Genomic DNA, 26,103 nt, shown 5'->3' on the forward strand with positions numbered 1-26,103 from the left:
TCTAACGCCACTTCTTCAAAATAGACTCGCCCAGGCTGTGGTATTTTGTGGAAGAGCCACTCTCAAGGGGCCAAAGAGCCGCATGTGGCTCACGAGCCGCAGTTTGCCGACCACGGCTTTAGGAAATTTACTTAACCTTAATAGCACTGGCTTCTTCACTTAGAAAGTCAGGATAAAATAATGGCCTTACAACGAAAGATTTAGTGAAATAGCTGAACATGCCAAGCTCACTGTAAACAGGCAACAGAGTGATTTTCCTTACTTATTCTATCAGGTACATTCTGAGAAATAAGAAGGTGCCCAATAGTGCCGGGTTGCTGGTGAATGGCATTTACTGCTACCTCCTCACAATTTTCCAGCACGAGGAGTCATTCTCAGTAAATGATCTCCACTGCTGCTGGGGAAATTTCATAACATGGGCAGAGCATGATCTTAATATGAAATAAACTGTCAGCCAGAGAAAGAATGCTATTTTTCAGCTGGAAAATATGAAGGGAAAGCAAAGCATCTATAATCACGGTTTCTGAGAGTATCAAATAGTGGCTTTTTATTAGTAAACTGCAAGTTTATAAGGGAGTTCTGGAGGTGGTAATAAAAGCTCAGGGATTTATAAGACGGTGAGAACTATCGGCCGGGAGATGTGAGAAGGAAAAGCACTTGGGGGTCAAATGAAATACCTAGAGTCCAAGAGCAGATGTGTTTTTGAGATTTGATTTGAAGAGGGAGATCAAGGTGAGGAAAATGATTTCTTAGCCAGCAGGCGATTTCATGGACATGCTCCTTTGAAAAGCCGAGGGGACTTTCATTGTGCGCCCGGGAATGGATTCTATGCCGAACTGCAGACAACCTCACGTGCTCAGTGCTGTAAATTACACTAAAGTCTGTCACAGCTGAGAGCCCAGCCAAAGTCCCCCGACCTCTCTGAAAGATCCTGGGAATTGTCCTGAATACTTTTACTAAGAACATGTTACCTGAAGGGTATGGTTCAAAGAATTTATGACATCCAGAAACACAAGCAACAAAGATACAGCTGATTGAGCAGAGGATGTGAAAGAAACAACTGTGTCACTTGATTAAAAGAAGATAAATCTAGTGTAAAAATGTAATTCATTTCTTTAGTAACAGTATAGGAAAGGAAATAACCCTTATAGTCTTTTTTTTTGGGGGGGGGGGACTCATAATTCATCAAAGACTGTCCTGTGTGTTCTCTTTTGCATATGAAGGTGTTACTAACTTGCTTTCCATAGCATATCCTGTTCTCAGAGATTTTTACAATAACCTATGTGTACTGGACTTGCCGCTCCCTCCCCTCATCTCACTTCACTGGAAGAATCCATTTCCGGGAGAGCCAGCTTTCTGTCTATTGTACGTCTGCATCTGAGCATCGAACTGTGGTTGAAGAACACCACAAGTTCTTGCTCGCTTGTTCCAATCTAAGGGAAGGATGGCAGAGGGCAAGCAGCCCTCCTGCATTATCAGGTCACCCTTCTGTATTTCCTGACTTGACTCCCTTCCCTTCTCTCCAAAAATACTCTTTCACATATTTCCTATCTCTTCAAAAGTCCAGCATCATCACCCCACTCCTCAGGGCCAGCTGATGACCCCGATTCTTCTTTCACTGAGGCAATAAACAGGAGAGAACCACCTTCCCTTCCCTCCACCCGACCCACCAGCTACATGCATTTGTATTTTGACTTGTGTCTCCTGTTAAAGAGGAATGAACTGCCCCATTCTTTGTTAAGACCAATTTCCATTTGTGAGTGGAATACTAGTCTTCTCCCCATGCCCAAAGTTACCTGCACTCTCTTATATCCTCCAAATTTCCTCTCTCAATTGGACCATTCTTATCAAGATGCTAACATGTTGGAATCTCTCCCACCATGACCTCCCCATTGCAAAATCCAGTGGCGAATGATCAGCTCTCATGTCACTTACCTGTATGTTTATCACTCCTTTCTTTTAAAACAGTTCTCATGACACCCAGGAAGCCTCATTCACCTGGTTTTTCTTCCCATCTCTTGGCTGCACTTTCTCAGTCTTTCCACTAGATCCTCCTCTCTGCCTCACCACAGTGACTCCGTTTCATCCAGCTCAGCTTTAAGTACCCAGATTGGTCTCTGCAGTCCCAGCCTCGCCATTCACTCCAGATGCTTCTCTCCACAGCTTACTTGGCATTCCCCTTGGATATCTACCCGTGCTTCAAGATGAATGTGTCTCAAACAGACAATTCTTGGGTTTCCCTCCCCAAACCACCCATCTCCACTCTTTCCCATCTCACCGAACACTCCACTCTGACGCGGTGGCTCATTCCCCAAACCACAGCTTTGATTTGTCTCCCTCACACGCCACAGCTGGTGCCCCAGCAAGTCTTGTTGGCTGTCCCTTCAACCCCAACTCTTCCTCCTCATGGTTTCCCTGTTCTCTCCACCTTTCTCTCTCAGGGGGGCTCTGGCAGTTCCTCCTCACTGTTCTGTCTGCTTTCACCCTACAGTCTGCTCTCCATACACTAGTCAGAGTGATCATTTAAAATGCAGTCCAATCATTTTCCTTCCCCTCCACAAACACCCCAGCGAGTTTCTATCAGGCTGCAAGTGAAATCCAAACTCTGTTCAGGACCGAGAAGTTCCTTGTGGTCTGGCCACTGCCTACCTCTACCTCGGGATCTTTTCCACTTTTCTTTAGCTTAGTTCACTCTGAACTTCATGCCTTTTGCTGTTCTTTAAACACACCATGCTCTGCTAGCCATTTCCTTTTCTTAAAACAATGCCCCCACCCCAACCTCCCCAGGACTTGATCTCTCACTCCGTGCAGGTCTTGCTCCAACGGCTTTCCTTTTTTGTCCACCCTATTAAAGGCTGCTCTAGTACGTCACCCTGTTTAGATCTTCTTCTACCTGAAATTGTGCGTGTTTGTTGTCTGTGGCCCTATCATAGCATGTAAATCCCATGAGTTGCTAGCGCGCAGCACGGTGCCTAGCATAGAGTAGGTGCTTAAGAAATACTTGCTGAATAAACAAATTGCCTTTTGCCTCATCCCCTAGGCACCCCGTGGTAAGCATTAGAATGAGATGGTGTTCAGGGGTTAGAAATGGGAAGTTGGTAAGAGAAAGCGAAGGGGGAGGCAGGGATTAAAGTAATATTTATTGAGCACCTCCCCTGGGCAGGCATTGGAAATGGTTTCCCTATGTCATGTTACTCAAGTGACTCACAATACCCTTGGAGTCATAATTCAAACCCAGATCTTCCTAACGCTAGGTTGCAGATGCTTCCCATTTTTTCACGTTGCCTTCTCTGGGGAGGTGGCGGTCAGGGAATGCACCAACCCTGAATGTTTCACAAAGATACTAAGCGGCCTCATGAGTTCTGTGCTGCTTGTTTACATTCAGTACCCTCTCCTCCTTATACACACAGAGCAAATAATCAAGAAAAGGGAGCAGTGACCTTCTTTGTGTTTTTTTTAAAATGTATTTTTTTTTTATAGATTTCAGAGAGGAAGGGAGAGGGAGAGAGAGATAGAAACATCCATGATGAGAGAGAATCATTGGTTGGCTGCCTCCTGCATGCCCCCTACTGGGGACGGAGCCTGCAACCTGGGTACGTGCCCTGATTGGTAATTGAACTTTGACCTCCTGGTTCATAGGTCGACGCCCAACCACTGAGCCACTGTGGCACGGCAGTAGTGACCTTCTATAAAGAAAAAACCTGAGACTGGGGTATGTCTTATTCATCTTTATCCCCTCCCTCTGGGCTCAGCACATCCTTAGCAAACAGCATGAATATATGTTGAATTGGATTAGTAGGAATGACTGTTACAGTGTCACAGCAGTACTATATATCAGTAGCCCAGAGCTCTTTAGGACACAGGGGGATGATATATTTGGCAGCAGTGATTTATGAAAGTGTAAGAACAAGGCGCATAGATAAGGGAGGGATCCTGAGAAAACAGCTTCTACTTTAATCTTTAGCTTCACACACAGGTGTTATATCTGTGAGTCTTCAGTTTCTTTATATTTTAGGATGTGAAGGGCCATTTTATTTTTAAGTCCACTGAGAACATTAGACTTAAGAAACAATGAGTCTAATTCGCTGACACTTAAAACGAAAAGAATCTCAGCTTCCTCTCCTTTGTGTAAGACATAAAGATACCTCATAGAGAGCCAGGACACTCAGGGAGAGCCACACCCCATAATCCATCTGCAGAACCTCACTTACTTCCTCAGAAACGACTTACTTAAATCTCAGGTGTTCTGAGGCGATGGAGAGGAGGCAATGCTTAGAACATTTCTCAAGCTGGCAAAGTTTAAACCGTGGAAGTTCTTACCGGCTTTCCCGAGGGTCCTTCCGGTCCAGGGAAACCAATGTCTCCAACAGGTCCTCTCTCCCCCTGTGGAGATGTCCACAAATGTTAGTCACCAAGAAAGCTTTAAAACTGCACGCGGTGCAACACAAGTACAACTGCTAGTAATGAACTCACCGGTTCCCCTGGAACTCCTGGAGGCCCCGGGGCGCCTGGTTTCCCCTGGGAAATTAAACCAAGGAGAACTGTTAGGAGCCAAATTACTGAATGATGCCACGTGCTCAACCCCCACACTCTGAGCTTAATGTGCTGCCAGGCTGTGGCTCTGCACTCAGATGGCACTCCTGGTGTGACAGAGTCCCGGGAGCCCCTACTCAACCCTGCAGGCTCCTAGGGACAGGCTGGGGAACAGTTCCATGAAAGTGCACATGTGTGTATGTTGGGTGGGTGAGCGGGAAGGATAATAAGTTTTGAAAATATTAAGAAAATGCATTTTCATTTTTGGAAATCCCTCTGGTGCCTATTTGACTGGCAGTTCGTCTTTACGGGGGTGGGAAGGCACAGAGGGGAAACAAAATCTTTCCTAGACTTTGAGTTTCACAAGAAGGTTTCTAAGTTTATAGTAGGATAGCCTGGCAAAGAGCATGTTTGATTTGAAAAGCCGTGTTTTCATGATCTCACTCATTTATGGATAATAAAGAACATTATAAACTTGAACAAAAAGATAGATACAGAGACAGTAAAGCATCAAACAGACTGTCAAATTACAGGGGGAAGGTTAGGGAGAGGTGGGGGAGATAAGAGATCAATCAAAGGACTTGTATGCATGCATATAAGCATAACCAATGGATGCAAAACTCTGGGGGGTGAGGGCATATATGGGAGTGGGGTGGGGGGGCAATGGTAAGATATGTACACATATAATACCTTAATAAAAAAAAAACAAAGAAAAAAAAAAGAAAAGCCGTGTTTTGTTGAAAGGGAGATGACAAGATCGATTTGTTCCAATACACATCAATAGATGCGTCCTGGAGCAGTGACAACAGAAGAATCTTGGGGTGGGGAGACCACAGGGATGATACATGTGAGAAGGATGGTCCCACAGAGTCTGGAAGTGGGAAAGTGCAAGTGTCCAGAGTGGGCATAAAGATGTTGCCTTTGAGAAGGAACTGCCCACGATCCCTTGGACCTAATGTGGTTGGGAAAGACCAACTAAGTGGGGATGTAGGTGTACGGCTGAGACCGTAGAAACCACAGTAGGTTACGAGGGAATCTGAAAAGGGAGGGCCTGAGAGAGCACCCTGGCTCTCCACAGCCTGTGTGGGCAAGCAGAGACTCCTGAGGTTCAGTGCGGGAGCGGAGGGGTGGAGGGGAGCGCACTGACCAGAGGCCACACCCACTGCCCATGCATACAGATACTTCCTTCTGTGTCCCCATATGCCATTCTGGCAGGGCTGGGAGAAGAAGCCTGGGGAAACCCCTGGACAGGCTTGAATATGCCAGAAAGGGATAGACTGGTCTGCTCTAGGAAGGGCAGGGCTGGGTTCCCTTGGAACTCAGCAGAATGGCGGTGACATGTCTGTCCAGGTAGGTCTCAACCAGAACAATCACCTTACATAGTTTTTTTCTTACTGTGGTTAAGATACACATGACAAAATCTACCATTTTAAAGTGTAAAATTCAGGAATATTAAGTATATTCCCACCATTGTGTAACTATCACCACTATTTCCAGAATTTTTTAACTGTTTTATTTTCTGAGCCACCATCCGGTCCAGTTATAAAGAACTGTCGTGTATTTAATTACACTGCCCTATATTTGGAGGGTGTAAAATTTCTACCCCTTCTCAATTTTTGTAATTGTCAGTTCATTCTCTTAATTATGAGGTAAGAAAACTGCAATTACCCCTTATTTCAATCATGCTGCAGCCTTCAAAAATCTCTTTGGAATTCTTCATTTGGATTGAGTCTGTCACTCATTTTTTATCTTTATTTAAAAAAATATTTTTATTGATTTCAGAGAGGAAGAGAGAAGGAGAGAGAAATAGAAACACCAACGATGAGAATCATTGATTGGTTGCATCCTGCACGCTCCCCACTGGGAATTGAGCTGAAACCCGGGCATGTGCCCTGACTGAAAATCAATTCTGGTTCATAGGCTGCTGCTCAACCACTGACCAACACCAGCCAGGCACTCATCTTTTAAATACCTTCAGTGGTTGCCAATATTTTTTCTCTGATGAGAGATTTAATTTAGGGTAATAGCCAAAAGTGATCTGTAGCACACGTGGGTGAATACAGTGGGGCATTAAGCTGCATTATAACATGTGGAAACAAAAACGGGTGTGAGTGGGAGAGGAGAAAAAGATGGCGACCGGCAGGAAGGTAGGGAGAGAGAGAGTGTGAGTGAGGAACCCATAGAGGAGAGTGTAGATGTGTGTGTGTATGAGATAGGGTCAGTTAGATTCTGCAGGTCTTCCAAGGGGCTCCCGAACAGGGCAGCCCTAGACGGCGGAGCCCCGCGCACAAAGCGGACACTTCTCGGCTGGTGCGGACGCAGAGACCACGCCATCTTGAGAAACAGAGCTGCCTGAGACTCGGATCCTGGCTTCTGACACAAACCAGGACCCTGCAGCCACCGGGGACAGAGAACTGCTATCACAGCTTCAGACAAACAAACAACAAGAATCCAGACTTCCCGGCAGATTTCCGTGAGTCAAAGAGCCTATCCCCCTCCTTGCAGGCATGCTGATAGCGCCATAGTAACTGATAGACCTGCCCCTCCCCCAAGCTGCTGAGCGCCCACAGGCGCGCGGAAAGCGCCATAGTAACTGATAGACGCGCCCTTTGCCCAAGCTGCTCACAGGCGCGTGCACAGACAGCACCATAGTAACTGATAGACCCGCCCCTGGCCCAAGCTGCCGAGCTTTGCGCAGGGACGCGCTCCCTCTTAGGGAACTTGGCGAGCGCTCGCGCACGGGACAGAAGCAGCTCCCCATCGGGGAAATCTTTCAGTGAGCACAGAGGGCTCCCCTTCGGGGAATTTGGGGGAATTTGGCTCGCGGGTCACAGCTCCCCCTTCGGAGATTCTTAAGAGCGTGCACAGAGGGGCTTCCCTTTGGGGAATTTGGCGCGCAGGACGGACTCCGCCCCCCTTCTGGGACTTTGGGAGAGTGCACTGAGCCGGCTCACCTTCAGGTTTTTAAGAATGTGCGCTCTAGCCGGTTTGGCTCAGTAGAGAGAGCACACACAGGACGCAGCTCCACTTCAGGGAATTTGGCACGCCGGACACAGCTGCCTGGGATCCCTGACTCACAGCGCATTCACACTAAGAGCCAGCGACCCCAATTGTTGGTGCGTGCACACACAGGGACCCTGATTCTCAACGAGAAACCGCACAAGGCAACAGAGACTTTGACACTCGAGTCTTGGTGCAGACACAGGGAAACTCTGACTCCTGGCACATGCTAAGGATCTCATTCTTGGCACATACCAACAGTGTGGTGCAGACAGGGCCCCTGATTCTAAATGTGCACACGAGACCACACAGAACACTGGGGACACTGATCCTGGGCAAGTCTGGTTCCCACCAACCAAAGACAGCCACACGTCCTAGTGTCAGAGCACTTCAGTGAAACTAGGGTGGAGCGAAGTCCCCACAGCACATGGCCCAGGTCCACGCAAACAGAAGCTTGAGCTTTCTGGTAATAGCCAGAATGGGGAAACGAAATAACACACAGAGGAAAGAAAATGTGGAGTCGCCAAGAAAGGAAATTAGTGAAAATGAAGCTTGCAACATGACCGAAAAGGAGTTCAGAGTAATGGTCATGGAATTTATACATCGGATGGATGAGAAAATCAACAACTTATGCAAGAATCAGGAAGAAATGAAAAGTGATATAGCTACAATCAAAAACACCATGGAAAGTTTCAACAGTAGACTACAAGAAGCAGAGGACCGAATTAGTGAGTTAGAAGATCAGGTACAGAAACAAGCTCAAGCTGAACAGCAATTGGAGAAAAAAATTAAAAAGCAGGAGGAAAGCCTAAGGGAGCTTCGGGACAACATGAAACGAAGTAACATGCGTATAATAGGGCTGCCAGAAGGACAAGAAGAGCAGCAGGGATTAGAAAATCTATTTGAAGAAATAATGACAGAAAACTTCCCGGATATGGGAAAGATAAAAGTTACGCAAGTAAAGAGAGTCCCAAGCAGGATCAACCCCAAAAGACCCACACCAAGACATGTCATAATTTCAATGGCAAATATAAATGATAAAGAGAGAATCCTAAAGGCGGCAAGAGAGAGACAGAGAGTTACCTACAAAGGAACACCCATCAGATTGTCAAATGAATACTCATCAGAAACACAACAAGCTAGAAGTGAATGGAAGGAGGTATACAAAGTGTTGCAAAGCAAAGGACTGAATCCAAGAATACTATATCCAGCAAGACTATCAATCAAAATTGAAGGGGAAATCAGGAGCTTTGCAGACAAAAAAAGCCTCAGGGAGTTTATCACCACCAAACCAGCAATGCAAGAATTGCTAAAGGGAATACTGTAAAAAGAAGAAATAAACAGGTAAGAAGGAATACAGACACAAAAATAGATATGACTGCAAACAAATACCTTTCAGTAATAACTTTAAATGTAAACGGACTAAATGCTCCAATCAAAAGACATCGAGTAGCTGAATGGATAAAAAAACACGACCCATATATATGCTGTCTACAAGAGACCCACCTCAGAACAAGAGACTCACACAGATTGAAAGTGAAGGGATGGAAAAATATCTTTCAGGCAAATGGAAATGAAAAAAAAAGCTGGGGTAGCAATACTTATATCTGACAAAATAGACCTCAAAGTAAATGCCATAACAAGAGATAAGGAAGGCCACTTCATAATACTAAAGGGAGAAATCCAACAAGAAGAAATAATTCTGGTAAACATATACGCTCCCAATATAGGAGCACCCAAATACATAAAAAAACTCCTGGAGGATATCAAGGGAGAGATTAATAGCAACACAATCATAGTAGGAGACTTTAATACCCCACTATCACCACTGGACAAATCCTCTAAACAAAAAATCAGCAAAGAAACAGCAATCCTAAATGACTCACTAGACCAGATGGAATTAATTGACATCTTCAGAACATTTCACCCCAAAGCCACAGAATATACATTCTTCTCAAGTGCACATGGGTCATTTTCAAAGATAGACCATATTCTGGGTCACAGGCAAAGTCTCTTCAAATTCAAGAAGATAGAAATTATATCAAGCGTCTTCTCAGATCACAGTGGCATAAAACTGGAAATCAACTACAATAAAAACAATCCAAAGAAATCAAACACATGGAGACTAAACAGCATGCTATTAAACAAGGACTGGGTCACCAGAGAGATCAAGGAAGAAATAAAAAACATCATGGCAACAAATGACAATGAAAACACAACAATCCAAAATCTATGGGACACAGCGAAAGCAGTCTTGAGAGGGAAGTTCATAGCTCTACAGGCCTATTGCAAAAAACAAGAAACAATGGTAATAAATTACTTAACCCTACAACTCAAAGAGCTAGAAAAAGAGCAGCAAGAAAAGCCCAGTGTAACCAGAAGGAAGGAAATAACAAAGATCAGAGCGGAGATAAATGACATAGAGACCAAAGAAACAATACATAAGATCAACAAAACCAAGAGCTGGTTCTTTGAAAGGATAAACAAGATTGATGGACCTCTAGCCAGGCTCACCAAGAAGCAAAGAGAGAGGACCCAAATAAACAAAATCAGAAATGAAAGAGGTGAAATAACAACAGACCCCTCTGAGATACAAAGGATTGTTACAAAATACTACGAACAACTCTATTCCAACAAACTGGACAATCTGGAGGAAATGGACATATTCCTAGAAAAATATAACCTTCCAAAAATCAATCAAGAAGAATCTAAACAGCTCAATAGGCCAATAACTATGGACGAAATTGAAGCAGTCATCAAAAAGCTTCCAGCAAACAAAAGCCCGGGGCCAGATGGCTTCACAGGAGAGTTTTACCAAACATTCAAGGAAGAACTAAAACCTATCCTCCTCAGACTATTCCAAAAAATTCAAGTGGAAGGAACACTTCCAAGCTCCTTCTATGAAGCCAGCATCACCCTAATACCAAAACCAGATAAAGACAACACAATGAAAGAGAATTACAGACCAATATCCCTCATGAACATAGATGCCAAAATCCTCAACAAAATTCTAGCAAATCGGCTCCAGCAGTACATCAGAAAGATCATACACCATGACCAAGTAGGATTTATCCCAGGAATGCAAGGATGGTACAATATCCGCAAATCAATAAACGTGATACATCACATAAACAAATTGAAAGATAAAAATCACATAGTCATATCAATTGATGCAGAAAAAGCATTTGACAAAATCCAACACCCTTTCTTGATAAAAGCTCTCAACAAGGTGGGAATAGATGGCTCATACCTCAACATAATAAAAGCTATATATGATAAACCCACAGCAAACATCATACTCAATGGACAAAAACTAAAGACATTTCCCCTAAGAACAGGAACAAGACAGGGATGCCCACTCTCACCACTCCTGTTTGACATAGTACTGGAAGTATTAGCCATTGCAATTAGACAAGAAGAAGAAATAAAAGGCATCCAGATTGGAAAAGAACAAGTAAAGCTGTCTTTATTTGCAGACGACATGATATTGTACATAAAAAATCCGAAAGACTCCGTCAAAAAACTCATAGACTTAATAAATGAATTCGGCAATGTAGCAGGATACAAAATTAACGCCAAGAAATCTATGGCCTTTCTATACACCAATAGTGAACTTACAGACAGAGAGACTAAAAAGGCAATCCCATTTACCATCGCACCAAAAAAATTAAGATACCTAGGAATAAACTTAACTAAGGAGGTAAAAGACCTATACACGGAAAACTACAGGACACTGAAAAAAGAGATAGAGGAAGACGTAAACAGATGGAAGAACATACCATGTTCATGGATTGGTAGAATCAACATCATTAAAATGTCCATACTACCCAAAGCAATCTATAGATTCAATGCACTCCCCATTAAAATACCAACGGCATATTTCACAGACCTTGAAAGAACTCTCCAAAAATTCATCTGGAATAAAAAAAGACCCCGAATAGCCACAGCAATCCTGAGAAAGAAGAATAAAGTAGGAGGGATCTCAATACCAGATTTCAAGCTGTATTACAAAGCCACTGTTCTCAAAACAGCCTGGTACTGGCACAAGAACAGACATATAGATCAATGGAACAGAATAGAGAATCCAGATATTGACCCAAACCACTATGCTCAATTAATATTTGACAAAGGAGGCATGAACATACAATGGAATAAAGACAGTCTCTTCAATAAATGGTGTTGGGAAAATTGGACAGATACATGCAAAAAAATGAAGCTTGATCACCAACTTACGCCATACACAAAAATAAACTCAAAATGGATACAGGACTTAAACATAAGACGGGAAACCATAAAAATACTAGAGCAATCCACAGGCAGCAAAATGTCAGACATATGCCAAAAGAAATTCTTCACTGACACTGCCCCTAGGGCAATGGAAGCTAAAGAGAAAATTAACAAATGGGACTACATCAAAATAAAAAGCTTTTTCACAGCAAAAGAAACCATCAACAAAACAACAAGAAGGCCCACTGCATGGGAGAACATATTTGCAAATGGCATCACTGATAAAGGTTTAATCTCCAACATCTACAGGCAGCTTATACAACTTAATAAAAGGAAGATAAATGATCCAATAAAAAAATGGGCAACAGACCTAAATAGAATCTTTTCAAAAGAAGACAGAAGGAAGGCCAAGAGACACATGAAAACATGCTCAACGTCACTAATTATCCGAGAGATGCAAATCAAAACAACAATGCGGTACCATCTCACACCTGTCAGAATGGCTATCATCAACAAATCAACAAACGACAAGTGTTGGCGAGGATGCGGAGAAAAAGGAACCCTCGTGCACTGCTGGTGGGATTGCAGACTGGTGCAGCCACTGTGGAGAACAGTATGGAGTTTCCTCAAAAAACTGAAAATGGAACTCCCATTTGACCCAGTAATCCCACTCCTGGGAATATATCCGAAGAAACTAGAAACACCAATTAGAAAGGATATATGCACCCCTATGTTCATAGCAGCACAATTCACCATAGCTAAGATTTGGAAACAGCCTAGGTGCCCGTCAGCAGATGACTGGATCAGAAAACTGTGGTACATCTACACAATGGAATACTATGCTGCCATAAAAAAGAAGGAATTCTCATCATTTGCAGCAACCTGGGAGGAATTGGAGAACATTATGTTAAGTGAAATAAGTCAGTCAATGAAAGAAAAATACCACATGATCTCACTCATTTATGGATAATAAAGAACATTATAATCTTGAACAAAAAGATAGATACAGAGACAGTAAAGCATCAAACAGACTGTCAAATTACAAGGGGAAGGTTAGGGAGAGGTGGGGGAGATAAGAGATCAATCAAAGGACTTGTATGCATGCATATAAGCATAACCAATGGATGCAAAACTCTGGGGGGTGGGGGCATATATGGGAGGGGGGTGTGGGGAGGGCAATGGTAAGATATGTACACATATAATACCTTAATAAAAAAATTGAAGAAAAAAAAAACGAAAAAAAAAAAACGGGTGTGAGTGAATGTAAGTGGTGTAGGTTGTAAGGGGACTATGGGCAATTCTGCAATTCTGGAAACAAAGTTCCAAATACATTTCTAGGATGGTAGTGAGGGGAGGGGAAAGGAATGGGATAAAGTGTGAGCCAACTTTCAAGAAGAGTACTTTCTTGAATAAAAAATTCTGTAGTGTTGCTAAAGAAAATATTTCCATGTTACTTTTCAATCATACAAATATTTTTGCTTGATCTAGAACAGCTGAATAAGGAGATATCCTCTGTAAAGGATGGTTTTCTGTGGACTGTGGACAGAATTAATTAATTGTTGTTCTTAGATTTAGCAATAAAATAGAGTGAAATAGAGTGGCTACTGGCCTTTTAAGGGACGGGGGTGGTGGGAGGTGGTGATGGAGAGCAGAGGGGTTCTGTGGCTGGTGGCAGGGGGTTCTGGGTGGTGTTGGGTAGTGGTGGGTGGTGCTGGTAAGGCCCTTTGTATCTTTCTCATGTTCAAGCACGTGGTTTCCATCGACTTTCCTACCCTGCGCCTACCCTGCAGGGACACTGAGCAGGCAGGAGGATAAATGGGCTGTTATTCATAAAGCATGACCACAAAATTTTAATTAGAGATTTGTGAATGAAGATCAGAACGATCCCTGGGGCTCAGAGAAATGATTTCAACCTTTCCTGCAGCACTTTCTATTCATCTGAAAAGACCTTGATGAGATTAAAACATTTGACATCAGAGAGCAACAAAGATGATTGATATGATTGAAGGGCTAGTTTATGAGGAAACATTAGCAGCAATAAAGCTGTGTTAATAATGCTGGGCTGAGGAAAATCTCGGGCAGATTGCAGTTTAATGCAAAGAACCTGAACTACATGCCCGAGGATGAAAACTTTACCTTTTGAGGACCAAAAAACCTTGACATATGACAAAAGTAGAGCAACAAAACAAACGTCTCAAAGCTGTGCTTGTATATTAATGTATCATCACAGGTAACTGGCCTACCCTTACCCCATTAGTGAGTTGGGAAGAAAAAAATATAACAAAAAATAAGACAGAGGTGGAAATGAAGAAAGGAGCATTCTTCAAATGGAAGAGGGACAGGTAGTTTTATTTTTTTAAACTGGAGGTTTCAGGAACCTCATATCATGGGAGTTGCTACATGCTCCCCAGTCCTTCTCACAATCCTCAGCTGTAGGTTTACTGTGGAGACAGAACTGTTTACCTGAGAAAATAATGAGAGATAATTTGGACTCACCAACATGCCAGCTATTCCTGGGGGACCCGCTGGGCCTCGATCTCCCTGTTGGGATTAAAGAAAAATGGTACTTATAATGATATCTATAAAATCTTTACCTAATTTTATAATTAGTGCTCAAAAATCATTTGAATTTGGTAAAGTTTTTCTTTGAAATTGATAAGCATTATCAATGTTAGCTGGTGTGAAGCTAGAGGGTAGATGGAAAAATAACAAAATAAGTAGCCAATTGAATGTGTTAGTAAAACTAAATCAAATAATCTTAATGAAAAGAAGTATTCATCTGATCATTTCTATGACCTACTGTTAATAGGACCCTATACATACTTGCAGCTAAAATTAGTCAATATTTTTGTTCCACATATTTAAAAGTAATTCATTACAGTACTTGAATTCTACTTAAAAGCTTTCCCTATACTTGTCTTGTTGGATGTAGGGTTGAAATAAAAATATTTAGAACAAGGGATTATGTAGTTCTCATTAGGCCAATCAGAAGATCCCTTTAATTGCTCTGAACAGTAGAGTGACTCAATATTTTATCCAAAGGCAATGTGGTATTTTAGATAAAGCTGACCATGCTAAAAATCTAATGATTATATATGGGATAATAAAATGGCAATTTTTATTGAGCAGAACCTACATTATAAACTTCCTAACTTCCTTCAGGGACATAAAAGAAGACCTGATTAAATGGAGAGATATGTTTTGTTCTTGGAGGGCAAGACAATGTTGTAAAGGTGTCACTGCTACCCAAACTAATTTATCAATTTAATACAATTCTTATGAAATTGCAGCTTAAACAAATAATAGTATAGTTCACTCAGGATAATAAATAGAAGATAAAAGAAAAATATTAAAAGAAGATTAACAATACCAATATTTAAACACATAATAAAGCCGTAACAATAAAAATAATGAAATGTGGGCATAAGATTAGGCAGTATATCAATGCAAAATAACAGAAACCTCAGAAAGAGACCAACATTTATAACAGTATTGTTTTTTAAAAAAAGGGATGTATTATTCAACAAATAGTGCTAATAATGGAATAATTTATTTGAAAAAAAGTTCATTCCTCTTTTTATATTATACTTCATATAAATTTCATGTATATTATGTAAAAATAAAATAATATGAAGTATAAAGTAACTAGAAGAAAATATAAATGACTATCTGTAGTTGAGTCTAAGAACAAAAGTCATTTAGGGCATATAAGCAAAATAAGAAATCATAAAGCAAAATAGTTTTATATTTGACTATATAAAAGTTTTATTTACATATGCAATAAGATTAAACATAAAAATGAAAGGCAAAGATGAACTAGATTAAAAACTCCAACATATAAGAAAGAAGTAATGTCTTTAATATATAAAGCATAACTAGAGTCAAATAGAAAAAGAACAAAGAAACATGGGCAAATAATGAAAACAGCTAATTCTTGTCAGTTTCACTCTGCTCTTTTTAAATTTTAGGATTTTTACCCTTTTAATGAATATACTAGAACCTTTCATTTAATGGGAACATTTGCATATCTGATAAAGATGAATGTTAAGCAAACTCTCTGACAAGATGGTCCTTCCAACCATCAGGTCTTTGAACTACTCTCCTCAGTGATCTGGTTTCTTTCTTATTTCCAAAGTTATATCTGAGACCTTGTCAATAACTATCACTGCATCCCCTCCATGATCTCAGTTTTGTGTATTCCATCCTTGGACCACCATCTCTTATTGTCATAATCTACTCACTTGGGTACTTGAACTCCTGATACTGTTGATGCCACCAAGACCTCTAAAAATAGATAAATTTTTCATTACCTTTCACTCCCTGGATGGCCTCTCTATTTATCTGGTTTAAACTCCATGGGCACTTGTTATAACCATTCCCCTGTGTATACAGGTAACTCTTGACCCATTGCTACTTCTAGTGCTCAGTTGTCAAAACTGGAACCTTGTTTAAATACAGCTCCCCTCCTATTCTGTACTTTTACCTGAGAGTCTGTACATGGCTGGAAAAGCACTCATAATTTTGCTGACTAGTCTCACTTCAGTCTTAAAGGAGCCATCACTCTGCAGTCCATGAAATCTTCCTCTCTCATAGAAGATCTTTTCCTTAAATCTCCAACCTCTTCTCCCTACCCCACCTCAGATGATTACCTTGCTTTCTCCATCTTAGAAAATTTAATAAATCAGAAAAGAACTTCTATAGACTCTAACCAATTCATCTCTCTACATATCAACATGTGTACCACTATGCTTCTGTTTTCCCACATGTTACCATAGATGAACTACCCTCTCTGAAGCCAAACCCTCCATTTATGCACTAGGTCCCCATCCCTCTTAGCTATTTAGGGACAACATTTCAGCAGTTCTTCCCTTTACTCCTATATCATTCACCAAACCTTTCTACTGGATCATTCCTTTAGCATACAAAACATTCTGGTATTTCTATAGTCTTAAAATCCATTTTATCCCAACCAGCTTGGCTCAATGGTTGAGTGTCCACCTAAGAACCAGGAGGTCAAGGTTCTATTCCCAGTCATGGCACATGCCTGAGTTTCAGGCTCAATCCTAATGTGGGGAGTGCAGGAGGCAAACAATCAATGATTCTCTCTCAACATTGATGTTTCTCTCTCTCTCTCTCTCTCTCTCTCTCTCTCTCTCTCTCTCTCTCTCTCTCTCTCTCTCTGTTTTCATCTCTGGAATCAATAAAAACATATTTAAAAAAGACCCCACCATTTAAAAAATGGTTAAAAAATCCATTTTATAAAATCTTGTCTTATTTCCTTCAGCAACCACTGGCCCATTTCTTTGCTTTTCTTTGCAGCAAAATTACTTGAGCATTGCTTATATTGTCCCTAAATCTTTTTTTCTCATTCTCTCTTAAACCCATTCAAGTCCAGCAGTTGTTCCTAGCAATATAGTGAATTAGTAATAATTATTCTGGTGATATATGGCCTCTATGGTGCTAAAGGCAATGGTCAATACTTGGCCCCATCCTCATCACACTTGGCCTATTTGCAGTATTTGAGAAAGGTGATCACTGCCATCTCCTTGGCACCTCTGCACTTGGTTTATAGGACACCAAATTGTCCTTCTCCCTCCCTGGTGACTTCATCTTTGTCCCCCTTGCTTGTTCTTCCTTTTCTTCCATGTCTCCTAATGTCAGAGGGCTCAGATCAGTCCTTGATCCTCTTCCCTTTTTAAAAAGCTTACTGTCATTCCTTTGGTATAAGCTCATCCACCACACTCCCCTCACTCACTTCCTTGGGCTCATTGGATGGAACAAGAATGCTCAGGTCATTTAAACCTACTGTTCCCTTTTTATTTTAAATGTATACATTTAACATGTACAATTTGATGACTTGATATATGTATATACTGTGAAATAATCACCACAGTCAAGCTAATTAACAGCTCCATCACCTCACATAGCCACCTCTCTCTCTCTCTCTCTCTCTCTCTCTCTCTCTCTCTCTCTCTCTCTCTCTCTCTCTCTTCTCTCTCTCTCTGGTTGAGAACACTTAGCAAATTTCAAGTACACAGTTTAGTATTGATATCTATTGTCACCAAGCCATACAACAGATCTCTAGAACATACTTATCTTGCCTGGGCCATTCTTCCTGCAGAAGACTTGGTTAGCTCCCATTCACCTGTTTCAAGTCTTTGATCAGCTCTTGCTATTTGATCAGACAACCCTATTAAAAAATCACCTTGATCCCCTTCAGCACGTCTAGATCCCTTTAACCTGCTCTTTTTCTTCCCATTAGCACTGACCAACAATATTATTTAGTTATTTGTGCTTACTCATTTAATTTCTGTATCTTCTTCTTGGAATATAAGTTCCATGAGGTCAGGGATTTTTGCCTGTTCTGTTCCCTCATGTATTCCCAAACCTAAAATAGTTCCTGGTACAATAGTAGGTGCACAGTAAACATTAAACATGTTTGAGTGTTGAATCAGTGAATGCATTTCTAAGCCCTGTACTTACCTTTATGCCTGGAAATCCTTCCAGCCCTGGCAAACCCATTGCACCAGGTTCTCCCTGTTAAACACGAACACAAGGAACTCAGCAGCAATGATTAAATGAATTTCAAACACTGGTTTTCAAAAGCAAAGATATATTTTGCTTAAAACTACTCCCTCTAACATTGATTGGTAATCTAGCAAGTAAATGGAATGCTCTATTTTGAAGCATTTGTATTCTTGCATTTGGTGTTTGAAAACAGTTTGAGAATAAGGCTATTCCCTGGAGAAGTATGAGTCTATTTTCTGATTAGTTGTTTTTATTCTGATTAGGAATCTAATCAGAATGAATCCCTCTAGTCGGTGGTAAGTCCAATTGCAATAAGAATTAGAAGGAAAGGCTGTCTTAATAAAGTCGGCCAATTTGGGAGGTTCCTGGGGCTGCTAGATTACCGGGAGTAAGATTATGCCCTTTAAGAGCAGAGGAAGATGAGCTCTCACAGCAGAGTTTGTCATCCTCCAGTCTTCTCTGAACCTGCAGCGGGACATGAATTGTGACCCCAGGGGCAGCATTCCAATGATTTTAAAAGTTACTGATCAGTATGGCCGGCGGGGCTCAGTGATTGAACGTTGACCTAGGAACCAGGAGGTCATGGTTCGATTCCTGGTCAGGGCACATGCGCAGGTTGCTGGCTCGACCCCCATTGTGGGGCATGCAGGAGGCTGCTGATCAATGATTCTCTCTCATCATTAGTGTTTCTATCTCTCTCTCTCTCTTCCTTCCTCTCTGAAATCAATAAAAATATATTTAAAAAATGTTACTGATCAAGCTGATGGGTCACTGATAGGAGATGGGTAACCATTTCCATTAAAAAATCTTTTATACATTCTAGTGTGTGGTCTCAAGCTCACTAGAGACTTCTGATCCTCAAGGAACACATTTAGAAAAGTTAGAGTGAAGGAAACTGCTCACTTTGAACAAATAACCTTTTTTAAAAATATTTTTTTGTTAATCCTCACCTGAGGATATTTTTTCCCCATTGATTTTTAGGGAGAGTGGAGGAGAGAGGAAAAGACAGAAATATCGATGTGAGAGAAACACATTAATTGGCTGCCGCCTGCATGAGACCCAACCAGGACCCAGGCCAGGGAGGAGCCTACAACCAAGGTACGTGCCCTTGACTGGAATAGAACCTGGGACCGTTCTGTTTGCAGTCTGACACTCTATCCACTGAGCCAAACTGGCTAGGGCGAACAAATAAACTTTTTAATCAAGAGAGATAAAGTGGGTAGCATAGGACCTGATAATATTTTTTCTTTTCTCAATTTTTTTTAAAAGCAATTATTTTTCAATTATAGTTGACATTCAATATTATTTTATATTAGTTTCAGGTGTACAGCAGAGTGGTTATAGAATTATATGATTTCTAAAGCGAGTCCCCCGATAATTCAAGTATCCACCTGGCACCATACATAGTTATTACAATATTATTGACCATACTCCCTATGCTGAACTTTACATCCCTGTGACTATTTTGTAACTATCAGTTTGTATTTTTTTTTTTAAATCCTCACCTGAGGATATTTTTCCATTGATTTTTAGAGAGAGTGGAAAGACAGAGAGAAATATCGATGTGAGAGAAACACATCAATTAGTTGCCTCCTGCACAAGCCCTGACCAGGGCCCGGGCTGGGGAGGAGCCTACAACCAAGGTAGTGCCCTTGACCAGAATCGAACCCAAGACCCTTTGGTCCGCAGTTCGATGCTCTATCCACTGAGCCAAACCGGCTAGGGCTCAATTTGTACTTTTTAATCCCTATACCTTTTTTTTACCCATTCCCTCCAACCCTCCTCCCCTCTGGCAACCATCAAAACAGAAATAGACTCATTGATAATGCTTCAGAAATCTTTTAAAATGTCTATGACTATGTAACCTGTCAATAAGAAAAAAAAGATATTCAAATTCTATTCTACATAAAGCTCTGTAAAAGAGTCCTTGGGTTATTGACAAAGGAAATAAGCACTTGGTTCTCTTTGTTTACAATCCCAACAATCCTTAGGACAGAGAAAGGTGCTCAGCCAATCAATATTTGTTTGAAAGCAGCTAATAATGAAATATTTAATTGAAAGCCACTTATAAATTGTACACCAAAGAAATGAAATGGAGTACCTCAGAAAATAATTGAATTTAAGGTAATTTTCATCTATAAAGGTCTACTAAGCTGATTAGAAACAGGTGATCTGGTGCCAGGGGGTCTGAAGGATTCTCCAAGAGTAAAGCTACCCCTACCCACTTCAACATGACTTCTCCATATTCTATTCTGTGACCTAAAATTCTACCATTTCTACCTTATTTCTAATGGCATGAGATATTATTTCTCCCTACTGGGCAACTGGTGGGAAATGAAGGCAGTTGCATGGTGATGTTGACATAGAGCCCAGAAGAGTACTTTCCAAGTTTTACCTAAGATAAACCTGAAGGTTTACACAGGATTTAATTTCATGATTCCACATTCTGTTTTTGTGCTTCACTCACTTAATTCATCTTCCTAAAGGCAAGGAACATCCTTTAATTAGTTTTTATTCTTTATCCTTTGTTGCAGCTAAGAAATTTGCAGCATAATCTCTTAAAATTCTACCCAAATGTCTGCATTTTTGTTGCCACCCACTTTCCAATCCAAGTGAATTATAATTTATCCTTTATTATAATGCTTTTTTTTTTTTTTTAAAAAAAGCCTTTCTCACCTTAATCTGGTTATTAATGATAAAACTTGAATGTTGCAGAAAAGCTAGTGAGAAGTCTAGGTGCCCCTAGATCAGTGATGGCGAACCTATGACACGCGTGTCAGCACTAAATATTTAGTTTTTGGTTTATTAAATACAATTATATATAACAATTATACATTTATGTTACTTAAACTATAAATATCGCAAAATAATGTTTTTTCCTCAAAGTGACACACTACCAGAGTTATACTCAGTTTTTTGGCGAAGTTTGACACACCAAGCTCAAAAGGTTGCCCATCACTGCCCTAGATGATTCAGAGGGGATGTTTTGTGTGTGTGAGGATGAGAAGGAAAGACCATGAGGAAATTTTTATCAACAAGATGAAAGAAAATTAAAATTAGGATGAAAGATATAGTTGGTGAATGCATAACAAATGTTACAGATAAAGCTCTGGCCAGTGTGGCTCAGTTGGTTGAGTGTCTTCCAATGCACCAAGAGATTGCTGGTTCGATTCCCGGTCAGGGCACATGCCAAGGTTACTGTGGCTCGATCGGAGGAATGCAGGAGGGAGCCCAACTATGATTCTCTCTCCTCCATGTTAAAAAAAAAAGTTACAGATAAAGCAAGGGCAGAATGAGTAGCAAAACAAAGGAAACTTCTTGATGACATATTTGGAGTTTGAAAATGTTGGTCAAAATCATGCTTTCAGGGGAAAACAAATTGGCTTTTAATATTCAGTGCCCCATAACAAAATTACACTCTTCAATCCATCTTCTTTGAAAATACATTTAGATGTGAAAAGATTACTTTGTATGGTTTGTTCTTTTGCTCATTTAAAATTTATTCATCTAGTTTTACCAAACTGTAAGGAAAGGGCCTTACGTTTTCTCACATGATGATGGAAAGTGGTTTGGAAGTTTACTTCTTCAATTTCAGGTACAGTTGAGTTCAGGTATATCCCCCGAAGTTAAAAGGATATACAAATGGAATATAAACGATGGAACATATGCTTATGAAGGACATGAAGGGGAAACTGCCAACAAATAAAGGGGATGTAATTGAATGTGGCGGAACTTTCACAGTGACGCCCCCTGGCTGAGAAGGACGCTTGAGAACAATGACCATTCTTTGGGCAGCTGAGGACAGGATCTCTTTCTGTGCTGAGTGTTAACCTCCTGGTACATTACTCCCAAGAAGCGGGTTCATGACAGCACAGCACATCTCCTGCAGAAAAATTGCCTCACATTCAACGCAGATAAACAGCCTCCCTGCTTTCTTTTGCTGGGGAGATGGCCGACATATTAAGGGATTTCTTTCCAGTAACTATTTCTCTTCTACAATCTACTTAACATGGAATCAATCATCAACATTGTTCTAGTAGAAGAAAGTGTCCCATTTATCAGGAGCTGTATATGTGGCTTCCTTCATCACAGGGTGATTTTAAAACACAGCGATGAAAGAGACAAACGCCAAGGGCAGTGACTTCAGGACGGATGCGTCTTACAAATGAAGAGCACACTGCTGGCATCTCTTCGGTGGCCCGCCTGCTGCCCCGGCACGTTAACTGATGAACATCTAAGAAGGCAGGGCATCTCTGCCTGATGCTCCGCTTTCAAACTTTAACCAAGACCTATTTGCTACATGACACAAAACATGGGAATATACATACCACTGGGCCAGGATCACCTTTTGGGCCCTATGAGAAAAAAGAAAGCAAAGTTATTTTTAAAAGCATGACTGAAGCAAAATTACCCAATAGGAGCATTTTTTTGTCTGATTTGCTTTAATACACATACAAATATTTGCAAGTTTTGTTCTGCTACAGTTTGGATTTGAAGAATGAGATGAAGAAACATAACTTGATGGAACTTTCATGACAGCAATTGATTGGAAATTGATTTAGTTCTTAGACTTTTAATGTGAAAAGTGGCACAGCGATGCATAATGCTATTTTTCATTATTTTGGCTGTGTACATTTTCTCAGTTTTATTATAATTGGTTTCATTATGTCCTCCGGCATAAAATTTTGGTTATATCTGTATCACGTATTTTTGTGTGTGCACTTAGGAGTTATTTTTGTTTGCTTTGTTTTGTTTTAGTTGTGGTTGTTCAGCTAAGGTATGCTTGGTGATAAACGACTGTACTCACAGGGGGGCCGGGGGGCCCTGGATAACTGGGAACAGTCACGCCTCCCTTAAAAAAAAAGATGACAAGAATTATATTAATCCATAACTGAAAAACTATTTTATGTAATTATTAAGGTAAATACCTGGATTTTATATAAACTGCTCATTCCATTTCCTTCAGTGAAGGGCACACCCTTAGGAAAGAAATAAGATATAGAATTATTCTTTTATCTTTTTACAAAAAGATATTTTTCCTGTTCTATTTTAGAAAGTGAGTTTAATACCATAAGTAAAATAATATAATGTTTCTATTTTTGGCTCTTCCAAAGCAAATATAGAGGAAAAAATGGAAAGGAGTGTGAACTCTACCTGGAGAACACAGGCACATCCAGTAGGGGTGTGATTAATGTTCAGGTTTGACAGGCGAGACACTAATGCACTCAGAGGAAAATATTATTGGTGCATTAAAATTCAGTTTCTGAATTGCCGATTTATGCAAACTGTTTACAGCCCGCTGACCTGCAGGCTGTACCACAGTCCTGCTGATGAAGATGTGAATAGGGAACAATTTGGCTACTGAAAAGTAATTTTTTCCCACAGTCTCTTCATACTAAACAGAAAATTAAGGTTAAATGGGATGATGTTACTCACAACCCTCTGTGGCCGTTTCTACAAAAACACATTCCTTAGAACAATGGGGAATAAGAACTTCCTAATAAAATTGGCCTGCGATTGGAAAGTCCCAAAGTAACTAACACAGTTAACTCATTTGAGACCTTTAAAAATCACACACGTTGGCATTCAGGAAAAATTTGCATATGAAAATTTTACTTAGGATCTTTCATCATTTTTAAAGAAATTTCCATACAATCACTAATCTACATTTCTCTTTTTATGACTTGCACATTTCTGGTGCAAAGTTGAAGAAGCCACCATTTCACTGTTTTAGGATAATGGTTATCATTTGAAGACTTGCATCTTCAAATCACTAGTGATGGAAGAAAAAAAAATGCTCCATTCATTTACGTCTTTATTATTTCATTCGTTAATTTGACAATTGCTGAATGTCTACTGTATTTTAGTGTGCTAAGTCCTAGAACGATGAAGGATAATTTTGTCCGAGATTCCCCTCCCCACCCCAAAGGTGAGAGGTTTTCCCCCAAAAGACAACATTAATCTGTCTTGAAGAATAAGTAATTTTGGAGGATTCAGGGGGAAGAGGAAGATTTTTTTAAGCCCATTATAAAATACAGGTCTCTTTTGTGTGTTCAGTTTATATTTTGCTGCTTTGTCCACTGGAGAGGGAGTGTATCTTAGGATTTGAGCCCCAAATGCTTTCTGTCCTTTTTCCCTGTCAAGGGAGAAGGTAAACAAAATGAAGACCAGGTTTAGGAAAACAGAGTGAAAAATCCCTTCTTTGTGTGTGCAAAGTCTACATTCACATGAAGACTTATCAACATATCTCTGTGGTCTTCATAAAGTAACAGTGAGTTTGGCTTCTGAAGTATTCCTATGAGGCAGGGTGGACCACAGTTCTGCTGCGATTTGAGCGTGTCCCCACACGAGGGCAGACTTGCTACAGAGAGAGGTATCTCTTCTCTTCTCGGCCTCCTGACAAAGTGCACATCTGTCTCAACCAGGAGCATAAAAACTCCGATGGCTCTTGTACATTTTATCCAGTAGGTGCTATGTAAATAGAATTTCCTTGAATCTCAGACATAATGGACCACAATGAACACATATAACATAATACCAAATCCTGCACCTACTGACATTGTTGGAAGGGATCTCTTTTTAAAGCCCACCTGTTTTCTGTGAATGAGTCTGGCTGAGGTTTAACGACTTTCCCATGACCCCCCAGGCTTGAAGTGGAGAGTCTGGGCACCTACCCAGGTCTTCTGAGTCCACAGTAAGGAGGCCTGCAGTATGCAAATCTGAGCACTTCTCATTGGAGCAGAGCTAAAGGGGAAACACCAGGTCTCCCCAAAGCTACCCTGGCTAACACTTATATGGATACATAAAACTCAGATGACTTTTTATCCTTAAGAACATCTACATGTAGCCTGACCTCTGAGATACAGAAGTCATAACTACGCACACACAAATTTAACTTTTAAACAACTCACAGGCGGTCCAGGAGGTCCAGGTCTCCCAGGAGGTCCTTCACTGCCCTGCAAGGGATATTCAGACCAAAAATCAATGGTTTAGACATTTCCACCCCAGGCTGATGAACCAGATTGTACCTGCTCTGAGAATTGAGAACGGCATTCTGAAATCAATATGGGCTGTCATTTTGTTTTGGCCTTGCAAATTCTTATTCAGCTTGGCTTTTCTCTTTCATCAGGAAATACATGTCTAGACCACAGGAAAGGTAAATGACTTTTCCTACACTCATTCAAATCCTTACTCTGGGAGCCCAGGGATGAAGCTTATTTTTCGATGGAGCCAGACAACCCCGGTAATCCCATCCTGGACTTGGCGTGCAGCTGGGGGAACTCTCCACTTGTGGGGGTGCAGAGCAGAGCTCCTGCAAGCGGGGGACAAACCACTCACTTCAGCCTCACCTCTACACCTTCAACTTTTGGGAACCACAGGGGTCATCTGCATAATCTGACCAAAGTAGAAAATCTATTTCATGTCTGCAGGGGGAGAAACCTCTCTCACTTCCTAAGTTCATATTAGACTTTATAACCAAGTCAGGCATGTCCCACTGAACAGAAGTGACTGTGGTTCGACACTCTTTCAGATAAATGTTCTATACAATTTAAACAGCCTCAGGCATTCTGTTTTCAGGAGAAGCAGGCTGAAAAATGAATTCAAGTTGGAACTTGAAAAATGGATTTCACTTTTATTTTTATAAAACACAGAATGCTTATCAGTCCATAATAAGCAGAGGTATTGTGGTCCCTTTGGTGCCTTTAGTAAGTTCTTCCTGTAAATTTTCTTTTAGAATCTTTTAAGTACCTTAAGACCGCTGGCATGAAATGGTTAATTAAAAAAGAATTCAGAGACAGTGGAATTTCTACTTAC

At 40.8% G+C, this 26,103-nt stretch overlaps 1 protein-coding gene across 1 annotated transcript in view; it reads right to left on the bottom strand.

The window, feature by feature from the left end:
• The window catches only part of COL19A1 (collagen type XIX alpha 1 chain), a 316,298-nt gene that overhangs the window by 21,570 nt on the left and 268,625 nt on the right, over positions 1-26,103 (bottom strand). Inside the window, 8 exon segments of the mRNA XM_079780963.1 lie at positions 4,321-4,383; positions 4,474-4,518; positions 14,257-14,301; positions 18,244-18,297; positions 22,617-22,643; positions 23,096-23,140; positions 23,217-23,267; positions 25,200-25,244. Coding sequence (XP_079637089.1) covers positions 4,321-4,383; positions 4,474-4,518; positions 14,257-14,301; positions 18,244-18,297; positions 22,617-22,643; positions 23,096-23,140; positions 23,217-23,267; positions 25,200-25,244 — 375 coding nt within the window.

This window comes from Cnephaeus nilssonii (assembly GCF_951640355.1).
Source record: "Cnephaeus nilssonii genome assembly, chromosome: 9".
In the NCBI taxonomy this organism is placed as follows: Eukaryota; Metazoa; Chordata; class Mammalia; order Chiroptera; family Vespertilionidae; genus Cnephaeus; species Cnephaeus nilssonii.